The following is an 18,157-nucleotide window of genomic DNA, read 5'->3' on the forward strand; positions in this document are numbered from 1 at the left end:
CTGCCATAAGTGCTGTTGGCTGCGAATCTTATCAGATTGAATGGATTGATTGGAGAGACAGTTAGAAGCGATGAGGAATTTGCAACAGCAACAGTATGTGATGGATGGCAGTTATAGGAAGGGGGGAAAGTCTCAGATAGAGTCACATAGTTGGGTTAACTCCAGGAAAGGTAAAAGAGGTAGGCAGCTAGTGCAGGAGTCTTTTGTGGATATACCCATTTCAAACAGGTATGCTGTTTTGGAAAATGTAGGGGGTGATGGATTCTCAGGGGAACGAAGCACGAACAACCAAGTTTCTGGTATTGAGACTGGCTCTAATGCAATGAGGGGTACGTCGGGTTTCAAGAGATCAATTATGTTAGGGGATTCTCTAGTTCGAGGTACAGACAGACGTTTCTGTGGCCAGCAGCAAAGAGGTAGAATGGTGTGTTGCTTCCCTGGTACCAGGATCAAGGATGTCTCCGAGAGGGTGCAGAATGTTCTCATGGGGGAGAGGGGCCAGCAAGAGGTCATTGTCCACACTGGAACCAATGATATAAGAAGGGAAAAGGCTGAGATTCTGAAGGGAGATTACAGAGAGTTAGGCAGAAATTTAAAAAGGAGGTCCTCGAGAGTAGAAATATCTGGATTACTCCCAGTGCTACGAGCTAGTGACAGCAGGAATATGAGAATAGAGCAGAATAGAGCTAAGGAGCTGGTGTATGGGTGAAGGATTCACATTTTTGGATCATTGGAATCTCTTTTGGATTAGAAGTGACCTGTACAAGAAGGACGGATTGCACCTAAATTGGAAGGGGATGAATGTACTGGCAGGGAGATTTGCTAGAGCTGCTTGGGAGAATTTAAACTAGTAAGGTGGGGGGTGGGACCCAGGGAGATAGTGAGGAAAGAGATCAATCTGAGACTGGTACAGTTGAGAACAGAAGCAAGTCGAACAGTCAGGGCAGGCAGGGACAAGGTAGGACTAATAAATTAAACTGCATTTATTTCAATGCTTGTATTATAGACCCCCTAATAGCCAGAGGGAAATTGAGAAACAAACTTGCAAGGCGATCTCAGCTATCTGAAAAAAAAAACAGGGTAGTTATGGTAAGAGATTTTAAATTTCCAAACATAGACTGGGACTGCCATAGTGTTGAGGGTTTAGATGGAGAGGAATTTGTTAAGTGTGTACAAGACAATTTTCTGATTCAGTATGTGGATGTACCTACTAGAGAAGGTGCAAATAAGGCAGGGCAGGTGACTGAGGTGTCAGTGGGTGAGCACTTTGGGGCCAGTGACCATAATTTTATTAGATTTAAAATAGTGATGGAAAAGGATAGACCTGATCTAAAAGTTGAAGTTTTAAATTGGAGAAAGGCCAATTTTGTTGGTATTAGGCAAGACCTTTCGAAAGCTGATTGGGGGCAGATGTTCACAGGTAAAGCGATGGCTGGAAAATGGCAAGCATTCAGAAATGAGATAACGAGAGTCCAGAGAAAGTATATTCCTGTAGGGTAAAAGGAAAGGCTGGTAGGTATAGGAAATGCTGGATGACTAAAGAAATTGAAGGTTTGGTTTAGAAAAAGAAGGAAGCATATGTCAGGTATAGATAAGATAGATTGAGTGAATTCTCAGAAGAGTATAAAGGAAGTAGGAGTATACTTAAGAGGGAAATCTGGAGGGCAAAAAGGGGACATGAGATAGAATTAAGGAGAATCCAAAGAGTTTTTACAAATACGTTAAGGACAAAGGGTAACTAGGGAGAGAATAGGGCCCCTCAAAGGTCAGCAAGGCAGCCTTTGTGTGGAGCAGCAGAAAATGGGGGAGATACTTAATGAGTAATTTGCATCAGTATTTTCTGTGGAAAAGGATATGGAAGATATAGACTGTAGGGAAATAGATGGTGACATCTTGCAAAATGTCCACATGACAAAGGAGGAAGTGCTGGATGCCTTGAAACACTTAAAATGGATAAATCCCCAGGACCTGATCAGTTGTACCTTAGAACTCTGTGGGAAGCTAGAGAAGTGATTGCTGGGCCTCTTGCTGAGATATTTGTATCATCAATAGTCACAGGTGAGGTGCCGGAAGACTGGAGTTGGCTAACGTGGTGCCACTGTTTAAGAAAGGTGGTAAGGACAAGCCAGGGAACTACAGATCAGCGAGCCTGACATTGGTGGTGGACAGGTTGTTGGAGAGAATCCTGCGGGACAGGATGTACATGTATTTGGAAAGGCAAGGACTGATTAGTGATAGTCAACATGGCTTTGTGCATGGGAAATCATGTCTCACAAACATGATTGAGTTTTTTGAAGTAACAAAGAGGATTGATGAGGGCAGAGTGGTAGATGTGATCTATTATGGACTTCAGTAAGGTGTTCAACAAGGTTCCTCACAAGAGACTAATAGCAAGGTTCGATATCATGGAAGGAGAAAGTGAGGTCTGCAGATGCTGGAGATCAGAGCTGAAAATGTGTTGCTGGAACAGCGCAGCAGGTCAGGCAGCATCCAGGGAACAGGAGAATCAACGTTTCGGGCATAAGCCTGAAGAAGGGCTTATGCCCGAAACGTCGATTCTCCTGTTCCCTGGATGCTGCCTAACCTGCTGCGCTGTTCCAGCAACACATTTTCAGCTCGATATCATGGAATACAGGGAGGACTAGCCATTCGGATACAGAACTGGCTCAAAGGTAGAAGACAGAGGGTGGTGTAGGGTTGTTTTTCAGACTGGAGGCCTGTGACGAGTGGAGTGCCACAAAGATCGGTGCTGAGTCCTCTACTTTTTGTCATTTACATAAATGATTTGGATGCGAGCATAAGAGGTACAGTTAGTAAGTTTGCAGATGACACCAAAAATGGAAGTGTAGTGGACAGCGAAGAGGGTTACCTCAGATTACAACGGGATCTTGACCAGATGGGCCAATGGGCAGAGAAGTTGGGGAGTGTTGCTGAACAAAGAGACCTTGGTGTGAAGGTTCATAGCTCCTTGAAAGTGGAGTCGCAGGTAGATAGAATAGTGAAGAAGGCGTTTAGTATGCTTTCCTTTATTGGTCAGAGTATTGAGAACAGGAGTTGGGAGGTCATGTTGCAGCTGTACAGGACATTGGTTAGGCCACTGTTGGAATATTGCGTGCGATTCTGGTCTCCTTCCTATTGGGAAACTTGATAAGGTTCAGAAAAGATTTACAAGGATGTTGCCAGGGTTGGAGGATTTGAGCTATAGGGAGAGGCTGAACAGTTGGGGCTGTTTTCCCTGGAACATCGGAGGCTGAGGGTGACCTTACAGAGGTTTACAAAATTATGAGGAGCGTGGATAGGGTAAATAGGTAATGTCTTTTCCCTGGGATCGAGGAGTCCAGAACTAGAGGTCATAGGTTTAGGGTGAGAGGGGAAAAGTATAAAAGAGACCTACGGGGCAACTTTTTCACACAGAGGGTGGTACGTATATGGAATGAGCTGCCAGAGGAAGTGGTGGAGGCTGGTACAATTACAACATTTAAAAGGCATTTGGATAGGTATATGAATAGGAAGGGTTTGGAGGGATATGGGCTGGGTGCTGGCAGGTGGGACTAGATTGGGTTGGGATACCTGGTTGTCATGGACGAGTTGGACCGAAGGGTCTGTTTCCATGCTGTACATCTCTATGACTCTATGGTCAGTTTTGTTTCAGAACCCATTGGTAACACTTCAGCTACCACCAATGCTTGGATCTGCCATCTTAGTGCACAATGCAAATCAAATGTGGTTCATTCTTTGTATGTGCATGACAAGATTACTGATGAGAAACTTACAAAGTCGTCATCTCAATCTGATGTTTGTCTTTACCTTTAATCCAGCAGATAAAATTTAATTAATTAATTCATTCATTCATTCATGTTGAAAATATGACAGTTGTTATGACTTGCTGTTAGTTACCAGTGAACCAGACTATTTCCTGTTTAACTTGTACTGCAGGCATACATAAAGATCTATCAAGGGGAGGAACTACCTCATCCCAAGTCCATGTTACAGGTACGGGAGCTCCATTACTACTAATTTTACTTTACTGCTCGACAGCTAATAGAAACTTACAAGATAATACATGGCTTGGAGAGGGTGGACGCTAGGAAATTGTTTCCATTAGGCAAGGAGACTAGAACCTTAGAATTAGAGGGGGTAAATTCAGAACAGAAATGCGGAAACATTTCTTCAGCCAGAGAGTGGTGGGCCTGTGGAATTCATTGCCACAGAGTGCAGTGGAGACTGGGATGCTAAATGTCTTCAAGGCAGAAATTGATAAATTCTTGATGTCACAAGAAATTAAGGGCTACGGGGAGAATGCGGGTAAGTGGAGTTGAAATGCCCATCAGCCATGATTGAATGGCGGAGTGGACTCGATGGGCCGAATGGCCTTACTTCCGCTCCTATGTCTTATGGTCTTATGGTCTTATTTGCTTGCTCATTACTTTATCTATAACCTTCACAATTGTGTAAGAGGTTGTACAATGCTTAGTCTATTTCATATTGTAATACTGTGTGGCTATTGTCTGTAAAGTCAAACTAAATTAAAATGCACTAATTTTCTTAAATAATGAAGTCCTTGCTGGAACATGCTTTTTAATTTTTGAAGATGTAACATTATAAAAGAGCACATGATGCCAAAGAACTAGCAGATGCAGGTTCAGTTCTACCTCCACTAAGTTCCTCATATCACCTGTCATGCTTTAGAGAAGTTTTTAACATAAGTCAAGAATTTCTTGTTTAGAAGGTAAGATAAGGGTAGAGGGAAGAGAAAGAAAAGGAAATTAGATGAGAAGCCTCCACCATATGCTCCATTATAAATGGAGGTGAATAGGGCAAACTCTGAATTTCAGTACATTTATAACAAACCCTTTTAACCAGCACCTTATGAATCTGCACTCTTGATAAGCCAGCAAAAATGATGTACCTCAAATACCATGAAGTTTACTCTGTCCAATTATTATCACCTTTCAGTAATTCAGTATAAATATACCTCTTCAATTAAATGTCCGCATGAATTATCAACAATTTCTCCTTAAATATCCTAATCTATCGCAATATCCAGGTAGTCAGCCAAGGGGGCAAGTGAGAAGACTCGCGCTATTAAGTTTTATTTAAGGCAAAGTTGCATTACTATTGAAGTGATTCATGCTATAAATATAGTATAACAGCAAAGTATATACACCCTGCACTAAGTTTCTATTACTTAATGTCTTTTTACATTGATTATGTGGACCTTTTGATTATCTGGAATATTTGATCAACCAACACACTCCTGGTCCCACAGGTGCTGGTTAATAAAATGTTTGCATTATTTCTCTTGGACTACACTGGTTTCCAGTCCAATATTTGGTTCTAGTCAAATCATTATGGAAGCGTTGCCTGGTAACACAGAACTGGGAACAAATAAAATAGATTGAAACAAATTGTCTCATACATGTGTCAGGAGAAACCACTTACAAATTAGTTGAGCAATTTTAGTATAATAATTCCTAGATAGCAAAGTACTTTGTACATTACAGCACAAAAGGCAACCTCACAAGAGAGATTTATAAAGGATACTGGCAAAGGACAATAACAATTAATCATGCAATCCAGAAATATACTAATATATAGATCAGACCAGGGAGGGGTGTCAGAGACCTTCCTCAAAAACGTTACTTCACCAGCAGGATATTTATAATCATTATCATCAATAACTCACTAACAAATATGATTCTCCAGGAAATTCTGTGTCACTGGCCAGTGATCCTTGTGTGGCTGATGAGCCTGATTCTGGGGTTGCATCTCCAACCACGCATTTGGCTGGTGTTTCTGGGAGGTAAAGTGGTCTTTGACCTTGAGATCATTGGAATTCCTTTCTCTAGTTTCTATTCTGTACTTGCTCTTGCCAGCTGGTGTTCTCAAAAAATTGTAGGAGGCTCAAACAGAAGGTTCCTCCAAGTCTGTTTCTTCTGAATGATGGTTCAGAATGGTGCATTCTTGAGGTAAGTCTTCACAGAGTCTTAGAATCACTTTCTTGCCCCTCTTCTTGGTCAAGTGATTTCCTTGAGCTGATCAAAGAAGATTTGCTTTGGCACTCAGAAGTCAGGCAGCCTAAGAGCACATGGCAGGCCCAGCAGACTTGCTTTCGGATGATCATGGCCTTGATGTTGCTGTTGCCTTCTTCAAAGATGCTGATGTTCGTGTGCCTTGTCTTCCCATCTAATACAGGGAATCTATCTCAAACAGCCTTGATGGTGCTTCCCCAGAGCATTGAGGTAGTGTCTACAAATTATTCAAGTTTTAGAACCGTGGGCAGCATGGTGGCACAGTGGTTAGTGCTGCTGCCTCACAGCGCCAGAGACCCGGGTTCAATTCCTGCCTCAGGTGACTGACTGTGTGGAGTTTGCACATTCTCCCCGTGGCTGTGTGGGTTTCCTCCGGGTGCTCTGGTTTCCTCCCACAGTCCAAAGATGTGCAGGTCAGGTGAATTGGCCATGCTAAATTGCCCATAGTGTTAGGTGAAGGGGTAAATGTAGGGGTATGGGTGGGTTGCGCTTCGGCGGGTCGGTGTGGACTTGTTGGGCTGAAAGGCCTGTTTCCACACTGTAAGTAATCTAATGTAATCTAATCGAACATAAAAGAATCAGAAGGACGACTTCCTTACACACAAGGATCTTGGTATCAGGATGGATATCACAGTGTTTGAAGACTGTCATCCTTAGGTGTCAGAAGATGGTGTTCACTGATTGGATGTGATGTTGGATATTAGCATCAATGTCAAACTTAGATGTGAGGTGATTCCCCAGATAAGGGAAATGCTTCACATTTAGGAGGATTACTCTGTTGACCTTAATGGAGGGATGGACTGGAATTTGCCCTGGAATGGTTGGTAAAAGTCTTCTTGAGGTTGAGTCCAGTTCTTTAGTGTGCTTCCACAAGGGCGTTAAGTGAGGCTTGAAGGTTCTCTAAAGAGAGACTTGTAGTAATATTGTCATCTGCATCCTGATGTTAAATGAGCAAAGTCAGTTTTTTGATAATGAATCTAATTCAGTCATTCCTGGATTGATCCTTGGGGCTTCCTCTCCAGAAAAAGGTGTAACCACCACCACCATCTTCCCCCAGTTGATCTTCGCCTGCTCTTCGTGTCTCCTGCAGGGCAGCAATATCAGTATTGAAGTGGCTGAGTTCATGGGCAACAAGGGAAGTTCTCCATTCAAACGAATATTGTGCCCCTTTTCCATGAGAATTCATACATTCCAGATTCCGAGATTGAGTTTCGCTCTGACTTTCGGACCACAGCTAGGTGAGCTCACTAGATGAGATTTTCCATCCAAGGTGGTGGAACCAACTATTTTTAGGGCTCCTTCTCCAGGTGGAGCAAACAGAGTGGATCTGGAAGAAAGCTGCTGAGTTATGAAGGAAGGTGCAAAATGCCCTCCTATTTCTATTCCAAGAGGGAAATGACTGAGTCAAACTCCACTGCCTATGTGTCGGTCTGAAGCTAGGGATTTCTAGATCTCTCAATCCTGTCCTTGTCACCTCTCACTGATTGCTGCAGGGCTTGTATTGTGCACACGTAGGAAGTTTGAATTTCTCTAGGTAGATGCCTTGTATGGGACATCGTCTAATATGGGAATTCTATTGCACATCAGACATTAATCCTTGACAGAAGGTAAATGTAGTTCCAGTGGCAAAGAAATCTCAATGGCTGGTGATATTCCTATGCTGCAGCCTTCATCTGCTGTTGCAGCTATTGATGTTACACATATATCTTCTGCCTGAAATATCATTGAGGACTTCTTTTAGATTGTGCTTTTTCTAGTTTTTGCCCTCCAATCTCACCATCATGGGTGGCCCTTCCTAGAGTGGAGATCAATGGAACACTCAAGCCTCTCCACCACAGTAAGATGGCATGGGGTATTTAAAATATCCACAGAAGTTTTACAATTATTATATCTGCTGCAAGAAATTACTAAGGCATTCAGTTTCACTGTTTCTCAATCATGGGGTACGAACTAATATCTTTTGAGTTACCAGTCTAGTACCATAGCCAGTATGATGCACCTCATGATGTGGAAAATATCATACTGCTGTAGTGAAGAATATGCTTAGGTGACAGCTGTGCAAATGTTCTCAATTATGAATAATGAATTTAAGTGAAGTTTAATAATGAATGGGTATATGGAGGGATCATGATATCAGGGCTGAATTACTGAAATTGAGGATAAGTTTCATAAAGCTCACCTGTATTCCATTGTGTGTAGAAGAGAAATGTGATCTAATTGAAGTATGAAAAATGTTAGAGGAATTTAATAGGATAGATATAGAAAACCTGCTTTTTTGGGTGGGGAAATGTTGAGGAAACAAGTTGCATCAATCAGCCAGTCCATCAAGCCTTCATGGTGTAATTTATACAAAACCAATCAGCGGCTGAAACCAGGCAGGCACCTACACAATTACCTAGAGGAAGGTAATGTACAGAAATATCCTGTGGTCAGGTTTGTATTATTGATTGTTCTGAGGTGTAACTGGTGATTACTGATATATAAAATCCCAAGATATTAATACAAGTAAAATCTGTTACTTGGAATTTTAGGAAATTATCTTAAGGGAATTTAATAGACTTATTACACTTTGATTTCAAATTCCTTCTTTTTATTTCTGATAACTACCGTTTGTTTAATGCAGAGTGACAAAAATTAATACCAAATTTGATCCAATCAATCTTTTGTCCTTTCACATAACTTAGGCCACAGCAGAAGCAAACAATTTAGCAGCTGTAGCAGCAGCCAAAGATCTGTACGGTAAAAAAATGGAGGAGGTAAGGAAGCCATATCATTTTAACATGCAAGAAACTTGTATTGCTGTTCTTCAAAGGTAGAAAATGTAGTCATTTAATGTGTGCATAGTTATGACATTCTAAGTGTTTGGGGAAGAATTACTTGAATACTGTTGGAAAGTACACTATTTGAATCTAGCTACACTGATCAAATGGCCAGTTGCCCAGATTCTCATTATGATCAAATTACTGTATAGTCGATTTCCTTGTATAATGCGCAAGATAAACTAAATTTCAAATTAATAATCTGCTTTTTCTTTCTTAGTCAAATTCATTTCATCCTCTTGATTTAGACCACAATTGGTGCCCTACTCAACACAAATCAATTATTTAAATAGCTAAAATTGAATTTGACAGCAGAATTTAAGGATTACATTGACAGAGTAACAACAAACAATTACTGGGGGCTAGGGGAGTAGGTGATAATCAGGGAGGTTTCCGTGCACATATTCCACCTGATGCCATGAGACCTCATGGAGTAAACATTGAGGACTCCAGGGACGGCTCTATACCAACTCTATCATCACCTTTGGTGGATCTGTTCTACCAGTGGGACAGAACATAACCCAAAGATGGTGGTGTCTGGAGCATTTTCTATGCAAATCATTCTGTGAGTATGGCTTTGTTAGGCTGTTGCCTGACTAGTCTAAAGGGCTACTCTCCCAATTTTGACACAAGCCCCCATTCGTAAGATGTTGTAGCCACAGTATGTGCATCACTGATCCAATCATTTCTGTAGTAAATTGTGAGCCTCCTCAGAATGTTGACCATGGGGATACAGCTAGGGTCATGGCATTAAATATCAAAGACTGTAGGTTAAGTTCTCTCTTTTTCGGAGATGGTGTTACCTGCCAGTTGTGTCCAAGTGTTTTGATAATAATCAGCCAAGCCTGGAAATCGCATTTGAGCACAGACAGCTTCACTATTTGAAGAGTTAAAATTGGAATTGAAGACAATACAATCAGCAGTGAACATCCCATTTCTGGCCTTTTGATGAAACGAAGGTCATTGACAAAGCATCTGAATAATGAAGGAATCCAATTGCATGTGTGTAAGAAAAGATTGTAATTGTTTCAGCCAGCAGGGATGAGTCAGTGGACCATCTCTGCCTTCTCCTGAGGTCCCACTATCACAGAAAACATTCTTCTTCCAGTTCAATTCAATCCTCACAATGTGAAGAACGATCAAATGCTTTATATATAGTAAAAACTGTGGGCCCAACTGTCCTACTCCTCTTGAATCACAAGTAGTTTTGTCAAGACACTTAGCTTCCCCCAAAGCTGTCTGCCTTGTTTCAGTTGCTAGGTTTCTCCATTGATTGACACATCTGGTTGCACCCAGTGCACCCAAAATCAGATGCTGCAAATTTGCTTTCTAACATTTGGTCAGCTGTGTTTATATTGTCCTCCCTTCTTAAACCTAGAGGTCAGTAGATCGGAGCCAAGTTCCCAATACGCTCAGAAAATTTCCCCAACACCCATGCCGATGCCATGTGCTGATCCTTATTAGATGCCCCCTCTATATTTAATACTCCCTCAATTTTTTTTCCTAGCTTTCTTGCACCAATGACATTCAGAAGATTAATCTTTAATTTCTGAAGAATTTACAGCCCAATCTCCAGCCTTTCATACGTTGCCCTGGAATTCCCAGGAAAGTTGGGAGGTGCAGGCCCTTTAACAGAGCCTTACCTATCTGCCAGCTAATGATATAAAAGTAGGCTTTCTTGACAAATAACCACTAGCAGCCAGAAGGTCCCAATCTCAGTCTCCCCGGTCTGCAAATTTGTCTTCTACTGTACTAGGCCTCACCAGGATACAAACCTGCAATGCAAGTGCCTCACACCGGGTAAATGAAAATGCCAACCATCCTGAGCCCCCCAATCTCAGTCTCCCCGGTCTGCAAATTTGTCTTCTACTGTACTAGGAGAAAGTGAGGTCTGCAGATGCTGGAGATCAAAGTTGAAACTTTATTGCTGGAACAGCACAGCAGGTCAGGCAGCATCCAGGGAACAGGAGATTCGACGTTTCGGGCACAGGCCCTTCTTCAGGAATGAAGATAAAAGGTAGGGAGGAGGGACTTGGAGGAGGGGCGTTGGAAATGTGATAGGTACTAGGCCTCACCAGGATACAAACCTGCAATGCAAGTGCCTCACACCGGGTAAATGAAAATGCCAACCATCCTGAGCCCCACAGGAGGAAAAAAAAAATTGTGTGCACTCTTCCTGTCAAGCCCTGGGGCAAAGTGCAAGCCTACTGCAAGATGTCTGATGACAACGTTATTGAAATGCTTGCAAATGTACTACAGCACTGGTTATTATTATTTATTCAGGGACACATTTTTATTCTTATCTTACCAAATTTGTCCTGTAGATCTGTGGAGGAGACAAACCATTCCTTGCACCAAGTGACCTCCAGAGTAAACACATGGGGCTCCGAGATGAAGCTGTTAAATTATTCCGTGGAGTTAAGAAGATGGGAGGAGAGGAGTTCAGTCGCCGTTATTTGCAACAACTGGAGAATGAAATTGACGAGTTGTACATAAACTACATAAAACACAATGATAGTAAAAACATCTTCCATGCTGCCCGTACACCAGCCACTCTATTTGTGGTGATATTTATTATGTATGTAATAGCTGGAGTGACAGGATTTATTGGAGTGGACATTATAGCCAGTCTGTGCAACATGATAATGGGGCTGGCACTGATCACCCTGTGCACATGGGCATACATTAGGTATTCTGGAGAATACCGAGAACTTGGAGCTGTCATAGACCAAGTAGCAGGAGCCTTATGGGAGCAGGTAAGTGTGTTGCTGATTCTTTTTCTACATTTCTGAGATAATAGTCTTTTGCGGTTTACGTGACTTGAATTACATTCCAACAGCTTTGAAATAGTGGTGTGGTTTTTATTTAATCTGTAACTTTTTTTTAGTTTTAAATGGTAATTTTTAATAAGTTTGCAATCTTGGTTTTGAGGTCTGAATATTGATACATGCAACTGGTTACAGTATAGTTTAGTAAAAGTTATTTCTAAACAGCACCACATTAATCCTTTTGATGTGGCTATTACATTCACAGTTAAATCACTGTGGCTGCCACACTCATGCACATAATTGAATTGCCACTCTGTCCCAGAGTGGGTCAGCTGCCTGTCTCTTATCTGCCTGGACACATTGTCAGAATGTACTCAGAGTCTTTCCTGATGTAATCTCATCAAAATGAGACTAACTTTTCAAAATTCTTAACTATTTGTAAGAGGGTGTCAAAAGGGACTGATACAGCAAAAAATAAGGTCAACAATATATTTATTAGTTGTATTTAACAATAATAAGACAACTAATTGAAATATATTTTGAAAGCTAAACCTTGATCTTGTCTGTTGATATAATACTTATCCATATACAACAAGTAATAATAATTTTCCAACATTTTCTTATTTTAATTGATTAACCATACTGTTAAAACAGTGCATTTATGTTAATGGTTGTGGTGTTGGATTCCTACCCATGTGAATGGAGTAAATTTCAAACCCAAATCAGTCTGCCCTCTTTTGGAAATTTTTATTAAGTCATTTTGGCCACTAGATGGAAGATCATTCAGTCTTAGGAGAAGGTAAAGCTGACTTAACCCATTTCTTACTAAAGAATAGCATCTGATGCAAACAGGATAATATTCTGATGTGAATAGAAGAAATGGCCAAATGTAAAGCCCAGACTGTGTAATTTCCTTGTCTGAAGGAGAGAACATAGAAAGAAGGGAGCAATTGGGCATGAATTTATTTTCTAGTTAGAGATGCAATATGAAGGACCAAGGCAGGCCACCACCAGGGTGAAAATAGTAAAGGAACACAAGATAAACAAAGATGTAATATCTAATTAAAACTCAAATTGAGGCCTGAAAAGCCGATAGAATGCAGAGGAAATAAGTGAGGGTGCATTCAGTGGAAGAGTAACCATGTAGAATTGACAAAAGAGATAACAAAAAAGGCTACGTAGACAAAGATTGGAACAGTGGGCATCTTATGAAGACAGAATACCACAAGTAAATATAGAAAAATATATTTCAAAATCTCATTTGTTCATTTAAACCCTCACCTTAAAAATAGTTGAAGTAAATGCAGTGTGTAATGAATTAAGAATGTTATACTTTTGCTTGTTGTTTTACAAAAATGGTATTTGGATTAGCTTTCTCCTTTCAATACTTTCTCTCTCCTTTCTGCAATTCCATAGGGAAGTACTAATGAGGTAAGTCTTCATTTATGTACTATCTTGCAATAGATCGCACCATAAAGTCAAACAAATTTCATTGTGTGTCAGTCTTTTGCCTGCATTTTTAGATTCTCTTTATTAAAATCATTTTCATGGTGCTTACTACCAGATAAACATTTTTACTTAAGGAGGTTTAAAGTTTGATACATTTCCATAGCATCAAATTTCTTCTAAATTTTCTGTAATATTTAATGCCGTACTTGTGGGTCAGGAGGAGCAAGAAGCTTCATATGCCAATCTCTTCAAGTGCACATTCACTTAAGTAAACAAATTTGCAGAATACATTCAAATTGGTCATTAGAATCACAGAAGCCTATAACACAGAAAAGGCTCTTTGGCCTATCAGGTTTGCACCAGTCAAAAACAACCACCACACTATTCTAATTCTATGTTCCAGAATTTGGCCCATAGCCATGTCTACCTTGACAACACAAGTGCACATATAAATACTTCTTAAATGTTATCAGGATTTCTGCCTTTCCCACCCTTACAGGCAGTAAGTTCTAGATTCCCACCACCCTCTGGCTGAATAAGTCTTTTCTCACATCTCTTCTAAACCTCCTGCCCCTTACCATAAATCTATACTCCTAGGCTTTGATCCCTCTATCAAGGGGAAAGGTTTTTCTTGCCTACCCTATATATGATTTTCATAATTTTATATGTCTCAAATACACTAAGTAATGTATGATTCATTCTATAAACTACCATTGCATTTCAAATGGTAATACATTTAGACACTAGACTAAGTAAATGACACATGTATTTTTCAAGATTTCACCTTAAGTATATTTCTTTCCCATTTTTGAAATATCATAAGTTCGATATAACAATATGACAGAACCTTCTAAATCTGAAACTGCCCCTGAGCTATGAGTCTGGCTGTGATGATTCAATCTTTGATTCACCATTTTTCCCATATTCTTGGCCCATCTCCCAGTCAGTGGAGGCAAAAATTTAGAAATCGTGGATTCAAACTTGGACACGTTATTACATTATCAAAAATGCATACAAACATATTGACTATTTTTACACCCATCTGTCTTTAAAACCAAAGCAGCACTGAAGATTTTCATTTGCCTCATCAAATCTGCACCAGCTCTATCAAAGATCATTCCAGTTAGTGCCACACCCCACTCTTTCCATACCTTGCATTTTCTTTCACGTTTTTTCAGTTTTCGTTTTGAAGGTTACTATTGGATTGATATTCAATACCTTATCAGGCAGTGCATTCCAAAACCTAAACAGTGAGCTTTGATAATCCTGAATTCAAACAATGTATGCTTATTATTTACAGAGAGAGAAATCATTATACTCAAAAGCAGAAAATCATCAAATTTGCAGTCAGTCAATTAAGTGTTCTTCCTTTACACTGTACCAGAGATGTTTTAGTTAGCCACATTAGCCACACTCACTGTCATGCAGTTGCTAACTAAATGGCTACATGTTGTACAGGACTACATCAGGGAAGTTGTTCCTGAACAGACTAATTTAAAAGTTAGGATTTTTAAAATTAATTCATAGGATATGGATGTTATTGCCCATCCCTAATTGAGAAGGTGGTGGTGAGCTGCAGTCCATTATGGGTAGGTACGCACACAATGCTAATAGGAAGGGAGTTCCAGGATTTTGATCCAGTGATAGTGAAGTAACTTTGTGATGGTTATGATTTTAGATTGCAGGTTTAAAACAGTCCTGTTTATTGAATCAGTTTAGAGAGACAGGTTGACAAACCCAGCAAAGTTCACCTTTGAGAAATCGTAATGCAGCAATTGTCTTAATCTGAGTATCCAAGGACATAGTGGACAACAGTTACTCATGGCGCATTTGGAAACGTGTTCCGTAGGATTATATAATGTTATAATTCATAGATAATGCTGAGGAATTTCAAATTGATAAAAAAGTAAAATTAGACCTTCAGAATACATTTTTGAAACTAATTAGAAATAAAATGAGGAAATAAACTGGCAAACTAGTTAAATTATTGAACATCTTCTTGGAGACACTAGTTGTTCATCTCATAATGTTCATTCCCCTCGCAGTACAAGATACATTAAATGTCAGTTTTATTTCAGATTTCAGAGATATACGCCAACAACTCGAGGTTTGATCCCCATTACACTGAGGAAGCTGCATCCTACCTTTGATAGGAAATCACAGCACTTTGCTGATGTTGGCAAATAATTGCTAAGGACCTGCCTTCTGATAAACACTTGAACATAAATAATCACTATGACTTAACCTAAATTATAAGTGAGATTCCACCACCTGGAGGAAGAATTTAAATAGGGTACTTTTGTTTTGCCATCTTAAGGTATTGTTTCTAATATTTTACATTTGTACAGATTCACTGCATTTTGGGTTTAACTGTTCAGTTTTATCAAATCTATTCAATATTGAATATTTAGTGAAATGTTTTGACTATCAATAATGGTAATCATGTACCTAAACACTTGCTGCATTTCAGCTGGGGTGAAACTGGTATTTCCTGCCATGACTGTGTAGACCATTGTTGGCCAGTAGTGGGTGCTGAAGCTATGATTTCAGGATAAGCATTATTATCAAGCCAGCATCATTTTACAATATCTCTACTGATTCTTCAAAAGAGAAACCAGTGAACTTTGTCATAATTCATGTATTAGCTGATACCAGTGTAAAATTACACAAATATCTCATTTGGATTTTTTTTCTGAGTGGTAACACTAAGTAGGAAACTAATTTTTTGAAGGTTATGTCTATTCAATTACTTTGTTAATTAGTATAATATTCAACAGAACCACTGTTAAAACTTGTGTTTTTTAAAACCTTTTAAAACATGACCATTTATTTTATTCTCACCTCCATATTTGTTAACAGAAGCATCTATCCTATGCCTCTCTAGCCACACAGGGAAGAACAAGAATCACAACTCTAAAGCTCCAAATAGCATGCTATTGTATCAGGCAAGGTGATGGCCTAGTGGTGTTATCACTAGACTGTTAAGCCAGAGGCATTTATAATATTCTGGGGACCCAAGTTCAAATCCTGGATGGCAGATGGTGACTTTTGAAATCAATTACAAATCTGGAACTAACAATGACCATGAAACTATTCAGTTCTTGGGAGAAACATTAGTGGTTCACTAATGCCTTTTAGGGAAGAAAACTGCTGTCCTTAACTGGTCTAGCCTCTATATGACTCCAGACCCACAGCAATGTAGCTGACTCTAAAAGGGATGGGCATTAAATGCTGGCCTAGTCAGCAACACCCATTCCCAATGAATTAAAAAAAACAAACTACAAAATCTACAATCTTGCAGCAATAAGGTGCCTCATTTATCTGTACTCTCTTGCAAGAAGATTTCAGGCATTCATTGTCTCAAATTGCAGAAATGCAAATCTCTACATCAAAATCAATTGTCAAAGCTAATTTGTTTATTGCAGCAAAATACAAAATTATATACCCCACCTCTCTACTAAAATTAACTTATTTAGGGAAATCTGGCAAATCTGATCTATTCTGCTTTGAGTAAAGGTTTTATTGTTTGTAAATTAAAATACCATCCTCAAGCAAATGAAAATGGCATAATCATTTTGTCAATTGTAAAACTCAGGTTGACCAACTATGACAATTATTGACTACATGCTTAAATCAAAATGAGATTGAATCATGATTTTAAGTTCAATTTAGTTGTGATGTTTATAAACAGCGATTTACTGGTCCTGCGAGCAGTTTTGATTGAACTACCTGTATTTTGTTCTCCTGGTTTTTGTGAGCATAATGTAAGTTGTTTTTGTTCCAAATAGGCTCTTTTCAGGCTATATGATGCAGCTACAAGCCACAGACACATTTATCACCACACCTTCCCTGCAGCACAACCAGAAAGCAATGCAGATACCAAGAAGAAAAAATGAATTACCTGGATTCCTCTGCTGCACACTCACAAGGGAAATCTTTCATTATTATTGTGCATTCCCATGCCACTAATCCAAGAAGTGCTATATAAATGGAAAGCCAATGATATGATAACTTGTAACTGAATGAAATCACATACCAACACTGAACACTGTGCTGGTTTTCACTTATAGTTATGTTGCAAATTGTAATGTGAAAATGTGCTAGTTTGCATGATTTTGTTAACTGTTGAAATGAGTCAAATGTTCTTCCATCAAGAATGTACAATTAATGATTATTTTAATCACTTTAATGAACTTCTGGCACCTGTTTTTTTTCTTTCAACTGAACATTTGTCTTCCATAAGAACTTTAATTTTCAATGTAAGCACTGCACATTTAAAACATTTACTATTTATTGAATGTTAAAACCTGTTTTGGAACTCAATTTCTTTACTGTCTTAAGATTGCAATATAGTATATGTTAAAAAAACTTTGCTCATAGCTACAGCGAAATGTTTCCACCCATGAAAAATAAATTTGTTTTATTACTTTAAGTCAGTTCATCTTAATAAATCATTGTGTCCTGATAAAATATTTAAGTCACCTTTAAATGCAACATTTACTTCAGTTTAAGACCAAAAATAGTAGCCAGCAAGACCAGATTAATATGTTATTATTACTTTTAGTAAAAGAGCACAAAAACATGAGATACAATATCTAAATTAATTAATTGCTGAATTCTGTTCAGGTTCTGTTTCCATTCTGTAAATAATGGTTTCTATGCACAAATGTAACCCTGAATCTCCAGAGAGCAGGTAGTTTCACATCATGGAAAATAATTCAAATAATCTGCTCGAGGTCAAAAAGTAAAGGAATTTGTGAAATGCGGCAAAATAGTCCATGAAAAAGCGGTTTCTGAAATTCATATAAATTTCACCCTTCACCAAAAGCAATTTTAACTTGTGGTAATACAAGTATACTTGTCCAGATAGACAGGAAATCAAAATTGAAGAACAGTTTCCAGGTAAAGCTATTACTTTCTGGTCTTTTGAGTGCTACCAAATATCTTTGTAAACTTTATGAGTCAATCACTAAGGGAAGCTGAAATTTACCAATAGGAAATATAAAAGTTAAATATTTCATCAGATAAAGCTCATAAAACCCCTTACCCAAGTACAAATAATAAAAAAAACTGCAGATTTATCAAACCT

At 39.1% G+C, this 18,157-nt stretch overlaps 1 protein-coding gene across 2 annotated transcripts in view; it reads left to right on the top strand.

Annotated features, from left to right (window-relative positions):
* The window catches only part of atl1 (atlastin GTPase 1), a 64,388-nt gene extending 46,434 nt beyond the window's left edge, over nt 1-17,954 (top strand). The window contains exons 10-14 of one of the 2 annotated variants that reach the window (XM_043697615.1): nt 3,937-3,993; nt 8,717-8,788; nt 11,176-11,607; nt 13,036-13,050; nt 16,857-17,954. In XM_043697615.1, coding sequence (XP_043553550.1) covers nt 3,937-3,993; nt 8,717-8,788; nt 11,176-11,607; nt 13,036-13,050; nt 16,857-16,964 — 684 coding nt within the window. In that variant the 3' untranslated portion in view covers nt 16,965-17,954. The remainder of the gene's footprint in view (nt 1-3,936; nt 3,994-8,716; nt 8,789-11,175; nt 11,608-13,035; nt 13,051-16,856) is intronic. The other variant, XM_043697616.1, reaches the window with a different exon arrangement.
* The last annotated feature ends 203 nt before the right edge of the window (nt 17,955-18,157 follow it).

The sequence above is a fragment of the Chiloscyllium plagiosum genome, chromosome 10, assembly GCF_004010195.1.
Source record: "Chiloscyllium plagiosum isolate BGI_BamShark_2017 chromosome 10, ASM401019v2, whole genome shotgun sequence".
NCBI classification, from domain to species: Eukaryota; Metazoa; Chordata; class Chondrichthyes; order Orectolobiformes; family Hemiscylliidae; genus Chiloscyllium; species Chiloscyllium plagiosum.